This window comes from Microcaecilia unicolor, chromosome 1, assembly GCF_901765095.1.
Source record: "Microcaecilia unicolor chromosome 1, aMicUni1.1, whole genome shotgun sequence".
NCBI lineage: Eukaryota > Metazoa > Chordata > Amphibia > Gymnophiona > Siphonopidae > Microcaecilia > Microcaecilia unicolor.
Genome location: NC_044031.1, coordinates 458,388,644 through 458,409,744, shown reverse-complemented (window position 1 = coordinate 458,409,744; position 21,101 = coordinate 458,388,644). Strand labels below are relative to the sequence as shown.

The window sequence follows — 21,101 nt, the reverse complement described above, 5'->3', positions numbered from 1 at the left end:
GTCCATCTAGCCCAGCATCCTGTCACCGACAGTGGCCAATCCAGGTCAAGGGCACCTGGCACGCTCTCCAAACGTAAAAACATTCCAGACAAGTTATACCTAAAAATGCGGAATTTTTCCAAGTCCATTTAATAGCGGTCTATGGACTTGTCCTTTAGGAATCTATCTAACCCCTTTTTAAACTCCGTCAAGCTAACCGCCCGTACCACGTTCTCCGGCAACGAATTCCAGAGTCTAATTACACGTTGGGTGAAGAAAAATTTTCTCCGATTCGTTTAAAATTTACCACACTGTAGCTTCAACTCATGCCCTCTAGTCCTAGTATTTTTGGATAGCGTGAACAGTCGCTTCACATCCACCCGATCCATTCCACTCATTATTTTATACACTTCTATCATATCTCCCCTCAGCCGTCTCTTCTCCAAGCTGAAAAGCCCTAGCCTTCTCAGCCTCTCTTCATAGGAAAGTCGTCCCATCCCCACTATCATTTTCGTCGCCCTTCGCTGTACCTTTTCCAATTCTACTATATCTTTTTTGAGATACGGAGACCAGTACTGAACACAATACTCCAGGTGCGGTCGCACCATGGAGAAAAGTGGTGGTGATATGTTTGTGACTTGTAATCGCTGTGGATTAAACCAGATGCCCTTACACTACTACAACTCTAGTGTGCAGAGGCGCCAACATTTCAAAATTATTGGGGGTACCAAACAAAATTACCTCTCTTTAGGCACAATGAAAGATTGCCGAAAGTGGCCAGCGTTGGCTTCTATCATTTAACACCTCTCTTTTAGAAGCTTCCTCAACACTAGAATGTCTCTCAGCTTTTAACTTTCGAACGGAACTGCTCTGGCGCCCGCCGCGCCGCAACAAGGCGTTCAGAGCGTGAGGGAATCAGGGACTCGAGTCGGGAGAGAGAACGGCAACGCGGAAACCAAGATAAGCGCCGTGCTCGTCAGAGAACGCGAACCCGCGTCTCACAGCAGGTTCGCGCCCGCGCAAGACACCGAGCAGCATACTGCGCTCCCTCCCTGTACCCAATGCCAGCAGAGCTACCAGCCCTTGATCTGAAACATACCTATGGGGAAAGGGCCAGCACTGCGAAATAAATCGCATTGCAGAAATCCAATCCAAGAATCAACTACAAAAAAAGGGGAGGGGAATAACATCTCTTGTTTTTCCACACAGTCACAGACCTATGCAACGGTAAAAACTGTAGTACTTGCAACTTAAAAGGTTACTCTAGTCTCTAACAATAAATCGGCGAGCGGGACGGGCAACCCGCCTTGACACCCTCTCTCCCCTCACACGCACACACAAACGGACATGCGCTCCGCCGCTGCCCTCTCCCGCTCGCTGTCGGCGGGCCCTTTTCTCAGGACGTCACAGGGCGCAAGAACGCGCATGCTCCTGGTGAGGAAGCCAAGGGCGTGTGCACGGTGGGCGGGCTGCCGGGTTCTCTGCTCTTTTACTGCAATGTGTGCATCAGCATATGGGTAACGTGAACACGTAGTATTTTTCAAATTTAAAAACAACAAAAAAAGATTGCCGTCTTTATCGTCTGATCCTAGTGTATTTGTGTAAAGAAAGGAATCCGTATTTCACTTGATCTATGTTGATTTCATATCTTAACTTCAACAATATGCAAGTTTGTTACCCACACCTCCCCCCACACTTCATAGCCCTGTGCTTGCGCAGCGCGCCTTTTCCCACGGCGCATGCACTTTCGCTAACGCTCGTGCCAAAGGCTACCAGAAAGAAGTGCACAGCGGCGCGCACCCCACCAACATAAAATACATATTTATTTATGTACTTTCTTTTTTTGACCGTGTCAGCCTGCAGAAACCCCTGGCCGAAATTGCTTTATTATATTGTTATTGGAGGTAAGAAATCCCGACACTCGCTGTGACGAGACTTGCTGGGGGTGTGCACTGAGGGGGATGGCGGTCGCTCCGCGCGTTCTCGTGCTGCTACAAGCAGGAGATTTAGCGGCGGGCCGCGGCTCGGGCTACACGCATCGTTGGCTCTGTGGGGCTGAGGATCGGATGCATTACTAGAGAATAATTTTTTTAATATATATCTAGGATGTTTCTGTGGCAAGTCAAATATACTTCTCTAACATATGAAGAGATCTTAATTAAAATATAAAATACTAGTTTTGGGGGGGGGGGGAGGGAATATGTGTATGTGCGATTGAGGACCGTGAGTGCTGCAGCCAAGCTGATTTCTCCATCCCTGTGCTCTAGACTTATGAGGACAATAGAAAGAAGGAGCGCGAAGGGAGCTCTCGTGATTCTCTCGGGGACAATGATGGCGCGCGAGAGACCAGATGACAGAGGCTTTCGTCTCCGTTCTCTGTCTCGCAGCCAGCGCGCTGTGCGTCGTTTACAAAACTGGATATTCCTTGACATTTCTTGTATTATGATCCCAGTTTGGATTTCCCTTCCCTGTATATTTTGCTTTTTGACAACTTTTACAGCAATGATAAAAAGCCACAGCTTCTGGGGAATACTATAGTCACCGTTTACATGCACACAAGTGAGAAGGTTATGTGTGTGATGTGTGAGCACCAGCAGCACTACCTCGTCCTCACCGCGCAACAACGTGCGCGTCCCCGACATTTGGAATCTTGTGTTGCTCCATCGCCCCCTTTGGTTATAGACTGTAGTGCAGTACTCCGCCTTTTTCCTAAAGGGGAGTTTTGGACTTTGAATAGCTGGCGCTTGGCACCGTTCGACTTTCATTACCAAAAAAAGCCACCCCCGCCAAGGATATCAACAGAAATTAGTTGGTTATACTCTTGACTCTGTCTCATAGACACAAATTCATGGTTGCCAGGGTTTAATCCTCTTTTGATTTTCTGAAATTACAATCGGGGCAATTCTGTAAAAGGTTCATCTACATTTATACATGTTTTCCCAGCATGGATGCAGAAGTATGCCCACTTAGGTATGCACTTGCCGCCTAAGTACTATATTTCCAAGGAAATTGCATTGCATGCAATTAGGAATGAGGAGTACACAGGGGAGAAGCACAGGCATGTCAAAGCACGCCAAGGATTTTTTTGAAAATGATGCAAAATGAACATTACAGAACTTTCTGCAACCGGCAGGCAAATCAATTTCTTTATAACTCCATATGTATAGTAGAACCCCTCCTGTCCATTCAAGACTGTGTATTACAGTCTCAACCCTCGCTTCTCCAAACTTAATCTTTGCAACTTTTGTTATTCACACATTTACAAACGCCACCTGTCCTTTACCCATCCCAGGGGCTGACAGTAATCTGGGGCTGCTCCTGGACTTTTCCCGATCACAATCTGCATCCCTCAGGCACAGACCCTTTAGGCTGTCCTTCCAGTGATGCCCTTCTGGAGCTGCACCCTAGCCTTGAATAGGCTTCCCCTGTCCTGGTTCCTGTTTTTGGGCTGGGTTCCCCATCCCCACCCTAAGCTCTCACCTTAACAGTTGCCCCAGTTAGGGGCAGCGACTCCTCAATTCAGCCCAAGTTTATTTAGACACTTTGGGATCCCCCTCACCTCCAAGGGTCCTGGCAGGGGTTTGGGCAACCAAAGACCCAATGTCTCGTCCAACTAACTTTTATTACCTTTCTTTCTGCAACTTATCTCATGAGCTCGCCCCCTTTGGGCAGGGTCCACATACCTCACTCAACTCAAATCCTCCCCCTAGTTCCCATGGGGAGTTCTACCAACACTCTAGTAATCCCCAATATAATAGGGAATTACAATATGATATGTGCATGTTGAGTAGCGCATTTGGGCATGCCCATTTACACCTGCCAGTGCCCTGGCATAAGCTGGTGTGCCTTCTTTTTGGCATGCCAGTGTAGGATTTGCTCTAGTATCCTACAACAGCACCAGGGCGCCATTATCCATTATAGAGTTGGTACTCCCCATGCTACATTGGGGCGCCAAAAAGGAGGTGTTGATTTACAGAATTGTGCCGAGTATATGTTCAGCTTTGTAAGTGGTGCCATATTTTATGATCAAAAAATGGTAAGATTAGTTAAAAAAATGAAAAAATCAAGATGTTAAAGTTTGTTTGAACTTCGAGTTTGCAGAATTGCTTGGGAAGTATGCTCAAATTGCTGAGTTAAAAACCACCTCTCTTTGCAAAGAATTGAGTTTTAGAGGACAGCTCCCTAATAAGCTCCTCACTGATGTGCAAAACTATGGGATAAAGTTATTCAAAGGCACAGATTGGGGCAAGATTATAAGAAGATTTAAATGTGTTTGGATATCCCTTGGGACACTATCAGGTCCATCATAGGTCCCTCACTGTAAAGTGGAAATCGTTTTGCTCCACCAAAACACTATCTTCCAGCAGGCCATCCGTCCAAAGTCAATAGCTGTGGGATAAGGAAATTGCTGAGAAAGGTCACTGTATGGGCTTTCTGGCTGAGACTGGAGTAAACAACAATTTCAAGATTACTTATAAACATGGGAGAGTGGCAAAAGGAAGTCACTGCTTAAGACAAGTCATAGAATGTGCTGCGTTAAAATTTGAAACAAAACACTTATGGGATATTACACACATGTAGGAGAAGGCTTTGTAGTCTGATGAAACCAAAGTTGAACTTTTTGGTCACAATGGTAAGCAATATGTGTAGCATAAAACAGACACAGCACATTATCTCGCTAATGCCATCACTGGGGCATCATTTTGTTGTGAGGATACTTTGCAGTAGCTGGAACAGGGAGCCTTGTGAAGTCTGGAGGAAAACCGGTTTTGATCTGGTATAGACCTAAAACAGGGGAGAAGATGCACCTTTCATTGGGACAATAATACAAAGCAAAAGAAACAATAGAGTGGCTCTGCAACAAGAAAATGACTGGCATAATTATTAAGGTTTGTTATGGACATAACGTGCTTTATTGGCCCCTTAACATGTGTTATTACTGCTTCATTGGTTACCTATTGATTTCAGGGTAAATTTAAAATTCTAACCTTAACCTATAAGATCGTTTATAGTGGTTCACCTGCATACCTTGCTTCCTTGGTGATTCCCTACACACGTTCTCGCACTCTACATTCACTGAAAAACAATAGATCGGTTCTCCCACCCTCTTCTAAAGCTAGATGGGTATCCACTAGATTTAGTGCTTTTTACTTTACTTCACCGGCTCAATGGAACTCATTACCACAGCACCTTAGGCTTGCAACATCTTATACATCCTTTCATGCTCTGTTAAAAACTCACTTATTTCAGCAAGCCTTTTATGTTTGTCTGGGTCAACTCTGCAATGGGAGATCAGGGATGGGTTTAGTTGCTTGAATTTGTGATTATGTCTGGATTTTATCTACATTTTTTACTTTTTTTGTATGAATATTTTTTGGCTGTGTTTCTTGTATGATTGAAACAATGTTTGAATGGTAAAGTTTGTTAATTCTGCCCTATTGACAAACAGCATTCCTTTCTGTTTTTCTTGTTTTAGATTTTTAATTGTAAACTTTTAATTTGCTTGCAACAAAGCGGTATAGCAAGTTAATAAACAATAACACGGGTTATTTAAGGCAGTTCTCAACAGCCTTATGTTTTATTATATATGTTTTTTTTTGTACCCCACTGAGAATAGTAGATTGTGGGGGCTAAAAATGGTGGAAATAAATAAGCCCTCTCCTGGAGGCACACCCAGTTAGTTGTGTTTACAGTTCTACTGCAATGACTATGCATAACCTAGATTTGTATATATTGAAGACCCATATTCATTGTGGTAATCCTGAAAACCTGACTGGCTAGGTGTGCCTCCAAGAGAGGGTTCAGATGCACTGATTATATAGTAATGAGATGTAAAAACATCTCATGACTTTGTACGTTGAATAATGCAGCTTATGATAAACACTGGCTGACATTATTTATCCAGGAATAAGGAGGCTGGGAGTATTGAGCTGCTGCATCTGGGGACTGTGCCTCCCACGGAATAGGGCAGAGGATGATACCCCATCTATTTTGTGGTGCCAGAGAAAAGGAACTCTTTCAGACCAATCTTGGACCTCAAAGGCAGCAATGAGATGCTTCAAGTGCTGCATTTCTAGATGGAGACACAGTTCAGTCATCATCTTGGTAAGGCTGGGCGAATTTCTGACCTCCCTGGTAGTGATTGAGGTCTACCTTCACATTCCCATCCGAGTGGCTCACAAGCACTTCTGAGTCATCATTTTCAGTTATGCAACCTTCCATTCAGGCTAGCAATGGTCTCTCGCATCTTCTTGAAGGTGATGGTGGCGGTGGTAGTTGTGGCTCTTCACTCTCAGGGTATCATCATCTGTGTGGTCTACAGGCTCTGGGTGTGGGACTACATTCAGGTTCTCAGTTTTATGAGAACCCTAGAAGTAGCTCCCTGGTCACGTATACATATGAAATCCTTCAGGGGACCCTGTTGTTGCTCTGTTCCCAAAGTCTCAGGATTTCGACTGTACCTCATTGGAGCATTTCCTGGTGGATGTGAGTCTCATTTTTTGAGAGAGCTCCCTTTGAAACCCCCAGAGTGCATTGTGTTGAGCACGGAAGCTGGGGGGGGGGGGGGGGTTTCACAGCAGCACACAGTTGGCACAAGGCCTCTAGCCCCTCAAGAGTTGGCTTGGTTGATCAGTCACCTCAAGACAAGGGCCATCAGGCTCATGCTCCTGGAGTTCATCCCCATTCAAGGCAGAGCTTTGCGAATGATGTTGGACAACACTACAATTGTGGCATACGTCAACAAACAGGGAGGCACCAGTAGCCCAGCTGTAGCCCAAGAGGCAACAGTTCTTTGCTGCTGGTGGAAAGATATCGTCCGGCACTGTCATCAGTCCACATTGTGGGCCAGGACAATATAAAAGTGGATTTCATAAGCCAGTCCACTCTGGATCAAAGGGGGTGAGAGTTGAACCTGGAATCCTTTCAGTTGATAGTTGACAGATGGGGCAGGCTGGTGTCCAACCTGATGGTCTCAAGCTATAATGCCAAGTTGGCTCAGTTCTTCAGTCACAGGACAGGCCAGTTACAAAGGCATCAGCACTCTGGTTCTTGAGTGGCCCTGGCTGGAGCCACTTTACATGTTTCCTCCTTGGCTCTTGATTGGGAGTGTACTATGCAGAGCTGCTCAGCACTTCTCACAGGTTCTTCTGATCTCCACAAATTGGTCTTTGAGGTCCCAGTTAATAGACTTTGTGCATCTATTAGCAGGCTCTCCTATAGCCCTTCCCAGGGGGCAGGACTTCCTCTGTCAGGATTGATTGGAGATGGAGGATCTAGATCCCTTCTGGCTTATGGTTTGGCCCTTGAGAGATGAAGGCCCATAGGACCTCCACCTTGTTGGCTTATGTACAGGTCTGGAAAGTCTTTGAACTCTGATGTGCTGAGCATGCCCTCTCACCATGATGAGCACAGATTCCATCCTTACTAGACTTCCTGCAAGAGGGGCTTCAGCAAGGATTGGCTGTCGACTCCCTGAATGTCCAGGTGTCTATGCTCACATGTTTCAGAGGGAAGATTAGCGGTCTTTCTCTGGCTGCACAATCAGATGTCACACAATTCCTGAAAGGGGTGTTGTGACTGCAGCTCCCCACTCTCCATCCCCATCTGTCCATCTCTGCCACGATAGGATTTGAACCTTGTGTTTAATGTTTTGGTGGAGCCATCCTTTGAGCCATTGTGGGTGGCCTCCCTGAAAGACCTTACAATTATTTATTTATTTAGATTTTGCTCACACCTTTTTCAGTAGAAGCTCAAGGTGAGTTACATTCAGGTACTGTGGATATACATTCAGGTACTCTGGATATTTCTCTGTCCCAGGAGGGCTCACAATCTAAGTTTGTACCTGAGGCAATGGAGGGTTAAGTGACTTGCCCAAGATCACAAGGAGCAGCAGTGGGATTTGAACCGGCCACCTCTAGATTGCAAGGCTGGTGCTCTAACCACTAGGCCAGTCCTCCATGCCAATGAAGACATTGTTCTAGTTGCCATCGTGTCAGCGTGCAGTCAGAGTTTCAGGCTCTCCCTTGTTGTGATCTATACATGTCTTTCTCAGATGAGTCTGTTTCCATCCACACTGTTTTGTTCTTTCTGTCTAAAGAGATTTCTCCATTCCATGTTAATTAGGAGGTTGTTCTTCCTGCATTTGAGGAATGGGGTTTGGATGCTCTGTCCAAAAAACCTTCACAGACTGGATGTGCAGAGGGTATTACTCCATTATTTGCAGGAAACTAATGAGCTTTGCCTCTCTTACCACTTGCTTGTACTGTTTCATGAGCCACGCAAAGTTCTAGTGGTGTTTGAATCAACTATAGCACGCTGGATCAAAGTGAGGAGGTGCACATTTGTTGGAACAAACTATTTTGAGGGGCCTCATGGTCTGGGCACAATGGCTTCATGGGTAGAAGCCCACATGATCTTACCTGGACATTCGCAAATCGATGACTTTGGTCATTTCTTGACACCTTTGTGGAGCCCTATAGACTTTATGTGCTAGCCACTGGTCGTTCGGCCTGTGAAAGGGCAGTGATCCAGGGGGCCTTGTCTTCCTCCTCCCAGTGAGATTCTGCTTAGGTATATCCCATTTTTTCAGAATGGTATGGCTTGGATGCTAAGGAAGGTAAAATTGAGTCATACCTGTTAATTTCTTTTCCTTTAGTTCAGCCACACCATTTTGGACCCACCCTAGAAGACTGTGGCCTGGGGTTTCCCTAGGCTCTCTGCTTTTCTCACACACTGTACATGTCAGGTATAGGTTAATTATTTGATGCTGCAGTGGCAGATGGGGTATTGAAGAAGCTCACAGGACCATATGTTGCTTTGGCAGTGCATACTGGAGAGTTCAGATCTTAGCTCTTGTTAATTTATTAGGTCTGCCATCTCCATTTGAGCAGCGGAGCCACGGGCTTTCTACTAGCCTGGAAGGAACTGCATATCCCCTCTAGATACTTGATTACCCCAACCTGGTATCTGCTTATGACAGTTCTACACCGTCTAGGCAGTAGCGACCTCCCCAATTAGAAAGGAGCCCAGTATTTAGTAGACATAGTAATATAATTTATTAGCATTGATATCTCACCCAAAGACAGTACAAGCAGTTCAGTCATTCATATGGTTGAGCAGCAGTTCACGACACGTCTGTCATCCGCCTTCTCTTGTAGCCTTCCTTCTGATTTAATACCCCTCAGACTGCTCCTTTTATATCATTTTGGCCCTATTGATTCCAATGGACCCCAGCTTTCTTACCAGGGCTCTTGGCCCTTATCAGTTGATAAGAAATGACTTCACATATTCTCAAGCTCTAACTATAAACAAGATATGCTCAGAGTGCATCTTGTGAGATGACTTCACAGGTCATCTTGCTCTCTTCAGCTCCCCCCCTTCCCCTTGGGTATTGTCATCCTACGTACATCTGACCCTCTACTATCTTGCTCATGACTTCTCGCAGGTGCCAGTCCCAGCATTGTTTACAAGAGCAAATGCCCCCTACCTTGCCAGCTCTCAATTACCTCATTTCAGCACTTGCCACAGTGAAATGTAACTGTGTCAAAGGTGATCTCTGATTCTTAAAAGGCCTAGCTCTTAGCCTTAGCCATTTGCCTGAATTTTACTGAGAGCAAGTGCTAGCATATTTCTACATTCCCCTGTTGCTGGACCTCCAAAGGGCCGGCACACATGACTACGAGTAGGTGTGGCCATCCTTTCCAGAGGGCTCCTAGAGTCCTGTGGGGGGGAAGGAAGGTATAGCTTCGAGGTGACAGGGGTGCTCTGACATAGTGAGGGACAAGGCCATAGCGAGAGTCAGCCTGCGGATACATAATTATATGCTGGATGAAATGCAGCTTTGGGATTCCCCGTTTACCATAACCAACCCAAGGGGCCTAACTATCCTGCAACTACCCCTCTGGGGCGGAGCGAGACTTGGAAACATGAGAAGTCAGTTAAGTCTATGTGTCATACAATGGAATTAACAAATTTGAGTACATATGATTGCAATCAACTAATATATATTTATTACAAAGCTGATCATTAGTCAAACTTTGTATAAATATAGCTAAAACTGGTGTTAATAGGGCAGATGGCCTCAGAATGACATCCTATAGTATATCTCCTATCAAACTGAGCTCTCTTTTTCATCAAGCACTGCCATTTCCTCCCCTCACCCTCCCCACCAGGGTTGCCAGGTGGAAAAATTTTTTCCAGCCTAAAGGAGCCCAAAATCCAGCCCAAAACCCGCCCAAACTCAAACCCCGCCCCTGACACCCCCGCCCCCGCGTCATCACCCCCGCCCCCGCCGTCATCAACCCCGCCCCCGCCGTCATCGGCCCCGCCTCCCCGTCATCGGCCCCGCCTCCCCCGTCACTAACCCCGCCTCCCAACGTCACTAACCCCGCCTCCCAACGTCACTAACCCCGCCTCCCACGTCACTAACCCCGCCCACCGCGGCCGAAAAGCCGGCCAAAAAACCGCCCAAAAAACCGCAACCCGCCGCGGGCAAAAATTTCCCGCGGCGGGTTGCGGAAAACCGCCCAATTGGGCGGTAAAACCGCCCACCTGGCAACACTGCTCCCCACTGACAGTTTGAACTTCGTGGGTGTGGCTTGGATCTCTTTCAGGGAGAGAAAACTAACAACTTATAGCAGCAGCTTCAGAGAGCATTTTCCATCTCACAGATAGGCTGCAGAGAATACCTTCTCCTGCTTTAGACTTAGCCTGGCCTCAGAATGACAACCTATAGTATATCTCCTATCAAACTGAGCTCTCTTTTTCATCAAGCACTGCCATTTCCTCCCCTCACCCTCCCCACTGACAGTTTGAACTTCGTGGGTGTGGCTTGGATCTCTTTCAGGGAGTGAAAACTAACAACTTATAGCAAAAGCTTCAGAGAGCATTTTCCATCTCACAGATAGGCTGCAGAGAATACCTTCTCCTGCTTTAGACTTAGCCTGGCCTCAGAATGACATCCTATAGTATATCTCCTATCAAACTGAGCTCTCTTTTTCATCAAGCACTGCCATTTCCTCCCCTCACCCTCCCCACTGACAGTTTGAACTTCGTGGGTGTGGCTTGGATCTCTTTCAGGGAGAGAAAACTAACAACTTATAGCAGCAGCTTCAGAGAGCATTTTCCATCTCACAGATAGGCTGCAGAGAATACCTTCTCCTGCTTTAGACTTAGCCTGGCCTCAGAATGACATCCTATAGTATATCTCCTATCAAACTGAGCTCTCTTTTTCATCAAGCACTGCCATTTCCTCCCCTCACCCTCCCCACTGACAGTTTGAACTTCGTGGGTGTGGCTTGGATCTCTTTCAGGGAGAGAAAACTAACAACTTATAGCAGCAGCTTCAGAGAGCATTTTCCATCTCACAGATAGGCTGCAGAGAATACCTTCTCCTGCTTTAGACTTAGCCTGGCCTCAGAATGACATCCTATAGTATATCTCCTATCAAACTGAGCTCTCTTTTTCATCAAGCACTGCCATTTCCTCCCCTCACCCTCCCCACTGACAGTTTGAACTTCGTGGGTGTGGCTTGGATCTCTTTCAGGGAGAGAAAACTAACAACTTATAGCAGCAGCTTCAGAGAGCATTTTCCATCTCACAGATAGGCTGCAGAGAATACCTTCTCCTGCTTTAGACTTAGCCTGGCCTCAGAATGACATCCTATAGTATATCTCCTATCAAACTGAGCTCTCTTTTTCATCAAGCACTGCCATTTCCTCCCCTCACCCTCCCCACTGACAGTTTGAACTTCGTGGGTGTGGCTTGGATCTCTTTCAGGGAGAGAAAACTAACAACTTATAGCAGCAGCTTCAGAGAGCATTTTCCATCTCACAGATAGGCTGCAGAGAATACCTTCTCCTGCTTTAGACTTAGCCTGGCCTCAGAATGACATCCTATAGTATATCTCCTATCAAACTGAGCTCTCTTTTTCATCAAGCACTGCCATTTCCTCCCCTCACCCTCCCCACTGACAGTTTGAACTTCGTGGGTGTGGCTTGGATCTCTTTCAGGGAGAGAAAACTAACAACTTATAGCAGCAGCTTCAGAGAGCATTTTCCATCTCACAGATAGGCTGCAGAGAATACCTTCTCCTGCTTTAGACTTAGCCTGGCCTCAGAATGACATCCTATAGTATATCTCCTATCACCTTCTCCCACTACTCCAACCAGAGTTACACCTAATCACACTGACCACCCTTCAACATCTTCTGTCCTTCTGTGACTGTTCTCTTGTGCTTGACTGCTTAAATATTTTAAATTTAAATGCTTTACTTTTTGTCTATTAGATTGTAAGCTCTTTGAGCAGGGACTGTCTTTCTTCTGTGTTTGTACAGCGCTGCGTACACTTTGTAGCGCTCTAGAAATGTTAAATAGTAGTAATGTTAAATAGTAGTAGAAATATTTCATTTTAGCATTAAAAAAGGGTTAATATTGGCCAAATAATAACTACTGCAGGTTAAACAGTAGTCTTATAATTAGAGCAAGATAATGGCAAAACTTTGAGTGTAATACATCTAGATTGTATATGAGGGCACTGTTGAGTTGTAGTGTCTTTGGAAAATACATAGGAATATAATCTTCTTCTTCTTCCTTTGTACAGAAAATGAAGCAAATCAATTCATTTCTCTCTTGATGATTAAGAAATCATCAACAGTAGAAATCAGTCTGCTCAGTTACCACTTGAGGTCCAATGATGAAAGGTACAACAGTTTAAAAATGAAAAAAAAAACCCAATCTAAACCTGTCTTTACAAATTAGCAAAATATAACAAACTAAAAAGAAACGTAAAATAGTTCAATTAAACAGCATAAGCAGAATAAATATCTTCCTTAATAAAAGAGGTGTACTTGCGTTACAGGCAATAAAAGTAAAATAAGTAAAATAAACAGCAGTAGTCTTACACAAAATTTATGATGGAAATGTAGTTTGTCTTGTACTGAGAGTAGTAACAAGGAGGCTTAAGACAAACCTCTGAACATAGGGAATAATGCACCAGACAACAGTATCAACACCTGATTTAGTAGCTAATTTTGTTGGCTAAGGCAAAAAGGTATTGTAATGCCTTTATAACAGAATCATCAGTGTCAGTATTATTGGGAATATAAGGACAACAATGATTTCTGGCTTTAAATTGATCAAGTACCCCTCTTGATACTCCTATAGCATCTATAGTGACAATAGAGGTATGGCACCTGTCAATCCATATGCAGAGTTAAATTTATTTCCAATTTTCCGGATGAAAAACCAAGGATGCCACCCACTTTGAACAATGTTATAAGTGGCATACCAAAAATATACAGGGTCTCTGGTGGAGGGTCTGATTATTGGATGTGTAGTCTGTTCAATTTTAATTTGTCCACATCCCTGGAAAATTTCAAAGTCATCAAACACGGACCTATTAGATGCAGTAGTCCATGTATCAATTAAAAGGGTAACACAAGATATCAAATCTAGTTAAAGGGTCCCAATTAGGATCATCATCCATTGCAGGATCCCAATTTAGGGGATGAGTGGGACAGGCACCGTTCAGAGGCTCATTAGAGTGAGCACCAGCTATTTGATAGCCAGGCAGGTGTAATGCAAGAAGTATGAAATGTAAAGTCAAAAGAAAAAAAACAAAACAAATGATGATTCGTAAATAGAAATAAAAGGGCAAGAAACGATTAGATACAGGGTTTCAATTAAAACAGGGTAAGTCAACTGTTGGGATACCTAGGGTGGATTTTTGTGATTGAGGCCCAAGATAGGGGTTGGGGGGGTGTTGGCCTGAGTCATGCAGTGGGAAATACCTCCCTAAGGAGAATTAAACAGGGAGAATATAGGAGTCAAGTAACAGGAGAATAGAGAAGGGAGGCAAGAGTATAATAACAAGAAATTCAATAGCAGTCTAACATTAGTCTAGGTAACATTAATAAGTATACTGAAGAAACCTGTGAATCTTTTCAAATGTATAATAGATTAGTCCCAAAACCAAAATTAAGAATGATATAAGTACAACAAGTCCCAACACAGTTTTTGGAGTACAGAGTACAGTGTCCTCTTGTGGGTTGCGCTGAGTTTCAGAGCAAAAAGTTGGACTTGCGTCACATGGTTCCACTGGAAAGATGGCAAGTGCAGCGGTGGGCTTGCTTTGATGGGCAATGTTCCGTTCAGGTAAAGTGATTTCTTTCTGTAAGGTAATGTCTGTAGTTGTCAGATGCTCGGTCATGGGAGTGAGAAACGTTGGATAATGTTCTTTTAGTCCATCAACTTGAAGTGGTGGCGGAGGCTGCAGAACCAGTGCTGAGCTGGTGGGGGTGGCTGGTTTATTTGTGGTGATGGATCTGGAATCATCAATCGGCTTGAAAGGGACTGAATCAGGAGCCTTGTAGATGCGGATATCTTTTAGGTGGACCCAGGAAGGGTGGTCTCGCAACTTGACTAATTTAGAAGGGTCCTAAGTAAATAGGAGTGTAGTACTTCCGGTGAACCAAATCTCCAACTTTGAGAGCTTTTGCATGACCGATGGCAGATGCTTTTCTCTGCTTTTCTCACACTGTGTACATGTCAGGTATAGGTTAATTATTTGATGCTGCGGTGGCAGATGGGGTATTGAAGAAGCTCACAGGACCATTGAGCCTGCCATGAGTGGGAAAGCGCGGGGTACAAATGTAACATAAATGAAAAATAAAAATAAATATGTTGCTTTGGCAGTGCATACTGGAGAGTTCAGATCTTAGCTCTCTACCTCAATCTTTTGGTAGGAAAGGGACACAATCCCTTGTGTTCAGAATGGTGTGGCTGGACTAAAGGAAAGGTATGACTCACCTTAATCCAGGTCAAAAGCCTGCCCAAAAGCATTCTCTTTTTGGAGGCTTCAGTATTGTTCTTTTTTGATGATTTTAAATTTGTGTTGTGTATTGGTTAGGCTTGATTTATGTTATTTTGGTGTTATGAGGTCAATATTCAGTGGGAAGACCAATGCGTAACGTTAAATGGATGTGCATGTAAGTTGAAATGCTGAATGTTGCATAACATTAAATGGATAACTTCTTCATTCAAAGTTATTCCTGCTGTTTCTGTGTTCAGATGACTGCATAAATTAGAGGGGACAACTACTGAATTATATTGCATTCCGTAAAACTTTTAATCCCACCACAGACCAAATAACTCTCCAATTTAAAATAAATAATAAATTTGACTGTAGAGCAATTTAAATAGCCAAAGGATATTTGTGAAAGTTCCAGCATTAAAAAAAAATATATAAAACACTTATATAGCCAGTACCCACTAATGGCTGCATAAGTCAGTCTTCTTCATTTCAATGCCTGGTGGCTGGTGGTGGGGCTGGACTAAAGTGGTTCCCCCATTGACCCTAAGTGTAGCCCCCTGAGATTTCCTCTTGCTCATTCTCTACCCACCTTATCCTGAGACTGGTTGCTAGCACTACATCTGTAACAGTTGTTCTGTTTCTATCTATGCCATATATGTTGCTCCCTAATAGTATGAGCTGTGTACTTCTCAAAATTCCACTCTCTTCTCACAAGACTAAAAGAGCAGTGAAGGAATCAGGGTATCATACATTATAAACTCACCGAAGAGTCATGTGGTGCAGAAGAAAATAGAATAGCTATTCCAGAGGCCAACAAGCCTCTGCAGAAAATGTGTGTGTGTGTCCCCGGGTGGGGGGGGGGGGGGGGGGTGTGTGTGTGAAAAAACTGGAGTGAGAGCCAGCTTGAAGGGAATGAAAGGAGAGACAGGATAGTGAAGTCGGACTGGCTGGGTTTTGGTTGGAGAAGAGTTTGTTAGACAGGAGCTGAGGAAGAACATGTGTGGGGTGAAGGGCAGGGAAGGCATGGCGAGAAAATGTGTGTGGGGAGAAGATATGGACTTAGGGGAAGAGAGAGTGTAAGGGAGTAGACTTTGGTTTAGTTACATGAGTCACTCTAAGGGGCGTAATTATCAATGTGGGCTACCATTAAGACGTGTTATTTTTATCACAAACTCATGATATTTTAGCACAGATCCTATTTTATGCAATACGACCTAGTTACTAATAGATGGAGCTAACAGTAAAATAACATGTCTTATCAGAGGCCCATGTTGATAACTTCCCCCCTAAATTTACATATCTGTGCTTAAAAGCAAACAAGGAGTATCTGAAAAGTTGCCCCTTAATTTGTGTGAAGAACCATATATTGTAAGGATTTTGGTTCAAGCAGTAGGCTGAGAATGGGTAAGCTAGGGTTCAGATCCCACTGACCCTCCTTGTGATAGGCAAGTCACTTAATCCACCATTACCTCAGTTACAAACATAGGGGCCCTCTTAGTAAGCTGTACTAAGAAATGGGTTTAGCATGCCCTTACATAGTAACATAACATAGTAGATGACGGCAGAAAAAGACCTGCACGGTCCATCCAGTCTGCCCAACAAGATAACTCATATGTGCTACTCTTTTTGTGTATACTCTACTTTGATTTGTACCTGTGCTCTTCAGGGCACAGACCGTATAAGTCTGCCCAGCACTATCCCCACCTCCCAACCACCAGCCCCGCCTCCCAACCACCAGCCCCGCCTCCCAACCACCGGCTCTGGCACAGACCGTATAAGTCTGCCCAGCACTATCCCCGCCTCCCAACCACCAGCCCTGCCTCCCAACCACCGGCTCTGGCACAGACTGTATAAGTCTGCCCAGCACTATCCCCGCCTCCCAACTACCAGCCCCGCCTCCCACCACCGGCTCTGGCACAGACCGTATAAGTCTGCCCAGCACTATCCCCGCCTCCCAACCACCAGCCCCGCCTCCTGATTTCGACTAAGCTTTACGACGACCTTTCCTTCACACTAAGTCCATTTCTAGTGGGACCAACAAAAAGGGCTTTTTTCTTATTTGTTTCATTTATGGCCATGCGCTAATATTAGCATGCAGATATATTTTTTTAAATTACTGCAGGAGTGCTAATGGCCCTTGCATTATGGACACATTAACCACATTAACCAGTTAACGCAGTGGTGAAGTCAACATGCTAGCTGATTAGTGCATCCACATCCGTTCACCATTCCTGATATGCCCCCTCCATAAAAATAAAGAAAAATAAATAGCACATGCTTACCCCGGATTCTGTATGGCATAACCAAAATTGCTTGCGCAAATCCGGTCGTATTCTAGATCTGCATGTGCAATTTAATTACTTAACAAGACAAGCAACGCCGATAATTGCCACTTAACACGCAATTACTGATACTAATTGGCATTAATTAGAATTTACGTGCACAACTTGCTAGGCACAGTCTGTAAAGTGGTGTGCATAAATTCTAATGCATGCTGCCTGCCAAAAAGGGGGGGCAATGGCTATGGGCATGAAATCAGCGGTCACTGGAAATGGCCTGGCATTGAACATCAAGGTTCCCTGCGGACTGCGGGAGACAGTCTGGCTATCTCCTGCAGTCTAGAATCTAGTCCTTAGCACGTACAGATAGCAAAAGTAACACAGAAAGCTTTAGTACATCCTGTGTTAGGCACGTGTTAGCGCCTAGCATAGGATAGCTTAGTAAAAGGACCCCTTACATTTTAAGCCATCTACGGACAGGAAAATAATGACTGTACCTGAAAGTAACTTACCTTGAACTACTGCTAAAAAGGTATGAGCTAAAGATACCCTCCCCTTTCCCCAAATCATTCATTTTCAGTTCAGCCTGAATTGAGCATAATTTGGGTTATATGTTTCATTGTGGCTGTACAATGTTAACCTGGGGGGGTCAGTGTATTTGCTTCATCCCCCACCTCTGGAATAAGCTGGCTCAGGTCCCATTAAATTTCAAAAAAAGAAAAAATGGTCCATTTACTACTACTACTACTTATCATTTCTATAGCGCTACTAGACGTACGCAGCGCTGTACACTTGAAAATGAAGAGACAGTCCCTGCTCGACAGAGCTTACAATCTAATTTAGTCTGCTTATATCCCCTTTCTAGTGCAGAGCCTCCTTGATCTTTTTTTTTTCTTTTTTAATGTGGCATTATTTGATGGTCTTTATCTTGATGCACAATACTACACACTTTGTTTTATCTTTTAGGTTCAGAGTTCCCAGCATAGAGGTTAGTCTGCCATCATCCACAGTTTGGTGATCAGTCATTAAGAAAATTGCTTCCATTTTTCATGGTACAGTATGCAATTTGATGTTTTCTTTTTCACTTGTCAGTCATGCAGTCGTAGTAGGTTTTAAAGGCAGGGCCAAGAATCCTTCAAATTATTTTTTTAACTTTGTTTTAGTGCACAAATTGAAGTTTAGTATAACAGACACAAGATTTAGCATACTTAACATCTGCTTTTATGTGGCTGGATAGAAACGATTTGTGCTTTTTCAGCTACCAGGGTCTTTACAGTTGGCCACTATACAGGTTCATATACACCCTCACACGTGCCTAATCAGTGCCTAAATCACTTTACAAGATCATGCCTTTCATCAACCCCTAGATGTGTATATATGTTTTAAAAAATGGTTGAATTAGCATGTCAAGGCTTTAACCTTAGTTGCTGTGCCATTTACATGTTCTTCATTAACATTATTTATAGGTACTGTATTGCTACTATTTGCATGTTTCAATATTGTGCTAACTCAACCAGTTTCCTGTGTATTACCAATATATCTGTGTGCTTTTTTTTTAAATCAATTTCCATAAAACCTAAAGTGAACTAATAAAATAATTACTAACAAAAAAGATACATTTCAAACCCATTTCCATGGGTAAAACAGCCTTTTATCTGCTAGAATATCATTCACCCCTAATGGAGATAAATTTGCAAGTGAGATAGTTTTACCCATATTGCTTGGAGGCATTCCCAAGGTTGAGATTAGGTTAGATAGAAGGCAAGAATGCACATAGGACTCCTTTTACTAAGCTGTGGTAAGCACTAACACGTGCTTAAAAGGACTTACCACAAGGCACGTTGAGAAGTCCTGTGGTAAGTTCTGAACGTGCATATGCAAACCATGCACTAAATAATTTTTCTGATTTTTTTTTCTCTGAGGGGGCATGGCTGGGGGAGAAGAGAGTAGGTCAGTTATGGTGTACTGTGCTAACTGATTAGGGTAAGTTTAGCACGTGAGCCCATACCACCTACAAAATGAGTGGCAGTAAGTGCTCACGCGCTAATTTTTGTTAATGGCTGCACACTGATGGCCATTAATAAGTGGCCATTTTTTTGGCAGCAGTAAAAATGGCCTTAGCGTGCAGAAGAGATCCGCAAAAGGGCTCATTAAGCCCACTTTTTAACCTCGGCTTGATAAAAGGTATCCATAGTTTTAGGATTTTCATTATTCTTTTATTTTATTTATATTTTATGTTTCTTCACTCTCTTTCCTTCTCTTCCAGATATTCTTCTCCATTCTCCTTCTCTGTCTATGGGTCCTTCCTCCCTTCTTCCCTTGCTTCCAGGTATTCTCTAATGAGGCATTACACCCTCCCTATTTCTTCCCCTCTCTCTCTAGTCACTCTCCTTGCCCTCCCTTCAGCTACTTTCTTTGATTGCAGCTGCAGCAACTCTCTCACTCTGCAGACCAGGCCCTGCCAGTGTTTCTTCCACTGAGTACCAAGGCCCAAAGTTATGGCACCGTGGCATCTGAAAATTTTCCAGCCCTGTGTACTTGTGCTATAGCTAGAGTGCTGGCAGCTCTTTTACTATTTTATGGAGAATGTAATACTTTTCCTTATCTTCTGGGTTTAAAATTCCTATGTAGCTTTAAAGTAGCTTCATATATTTTTATTAGTAACAAAAATGAGAATGTAGCAGATGTATAGTGCGCCATTTTAAATCTTTCTAGAGCAGTGGTTCTCAACCTTTCTTCTCTTATGACACACCTGATAGACAACGTTAATGTATGTGACACACCAAACACTAAAATTCACAGCTGAACAAAGCACAGCTAAATAATTAAGTGTTTAACTGTATGTTTAGTATGAATTTGCCTATCCCATATCAAAAAGCTGTATGCAACACATCAGTCCCCGATTTCTCACTTGTCATACTACAAAACAAATATATATTCAAATTCTAGTGTCACCTCAGTTATAGCAACACAAAATCCCTCTACTGCCAGACACTGTGAAGTAACATAAAAACCTGCAAATATGCTACTCAATCTAAGGGACAGCAGATCTGCAACATTTTTAGTTGGGGCTGGAGGTAGCAATTATTACTGGGGGTAGTAGGGAAGCAGAGATAGGGGACAATTACGGGGATTTCAAGAACTTGACTCCCGAGATTGCTGGTCTTTCCAGCTTGCACCAGCAGTGATGGTTGTAAAGGAAACACAGGCTTACTGTCTACACCAAATTTTGTGTGACACACCTCCATAGGTGGTTGGTGGCCCAACTGTTTGGGGAGGTTCAAGGGGGCGGGTTTAGGGGGGTGCCAGGAGTGGGGCTTACATCCATAATTGTCTGACAATACACAGAAAAAAAAATAAAAGTAAAGTAGTCACAATTAATACCTTTAACAATTCAACATTAGATCCTCCAAATTATTATAAAACCATGTCTAATGTTATGAGAAACAAACTAAAATTAATTTAATGTGTTGATGTCACCTTAGTAAGGCCAACACACAATCTCTCCACTGCAAAACACTATACACAATCTTGTGCAAAAACACACTCAGAACCTTACCAAACCATACCAGCACTAATTCCAAGGACAGGACGAGCTACAACCTTATGCATGGAAAGGCAGCACTGTAATTACACCAGGCTCTAAAACACCAATACACTACCTAGTGAAAAAAAAAAAAGCCCAAAAGGGCTGCAAATACTACACGCTAGCAGAATACTGCACCTTGATCACACATGAAAAACACATGACAACAGATACGACACAAGGAACTAGAAATCAAAAGACATGAAGGCAAAATACTGAACTGGAAAGTTACCTCAAGAAGTTAGACTCGGCATGCAGCAATACTAGAGAAATTGAAACTTATGTGCAAAATATCACAGAAGCACATTTCCAAAAGCTGACATATTCCAATTAATAAATTCTGAATAAAATACTTTTTTCTACCTTTGTTGTCTGAGCATTTAGTTTTTCTATTCGCTTTGGTCCCAGTGTCTTCTGTTTTATGGTGTCTTCTTTCCATTTGATAT

The 21,101-nt window shown here is 43.6% G+C and overlaps 1 protein-coding gene across 1 annotated transcript in view; it reads left to right on the top strand.

Moving 5' to 3' along the window:
- Positions 1-1,757: 1,757 nt before the first annotated feature.
- The window catches only part of ZBTB14 (zinc finger and BTB domain containing 14), a 40,748-nt gene continuing 21,404 nt past the window's right edge, over positions 1,758-21,101 (top strand). Inside the window, exons 1-2 of the mRNA XM_030190124.1 lie at positions 1,758-1,883; positions 18,036-18,121. Of these exons, the coding sequence (XP_030045984.1) occupies positions 18,119-18,121 (3 nt within the window). The 5' untranslated portion in view covers positions 1,758-1,883; positions 18,036-18,118. The remainder of the gene's footprint in view (positions 1,884-18,035; positions 18,122-21,101) is intronic.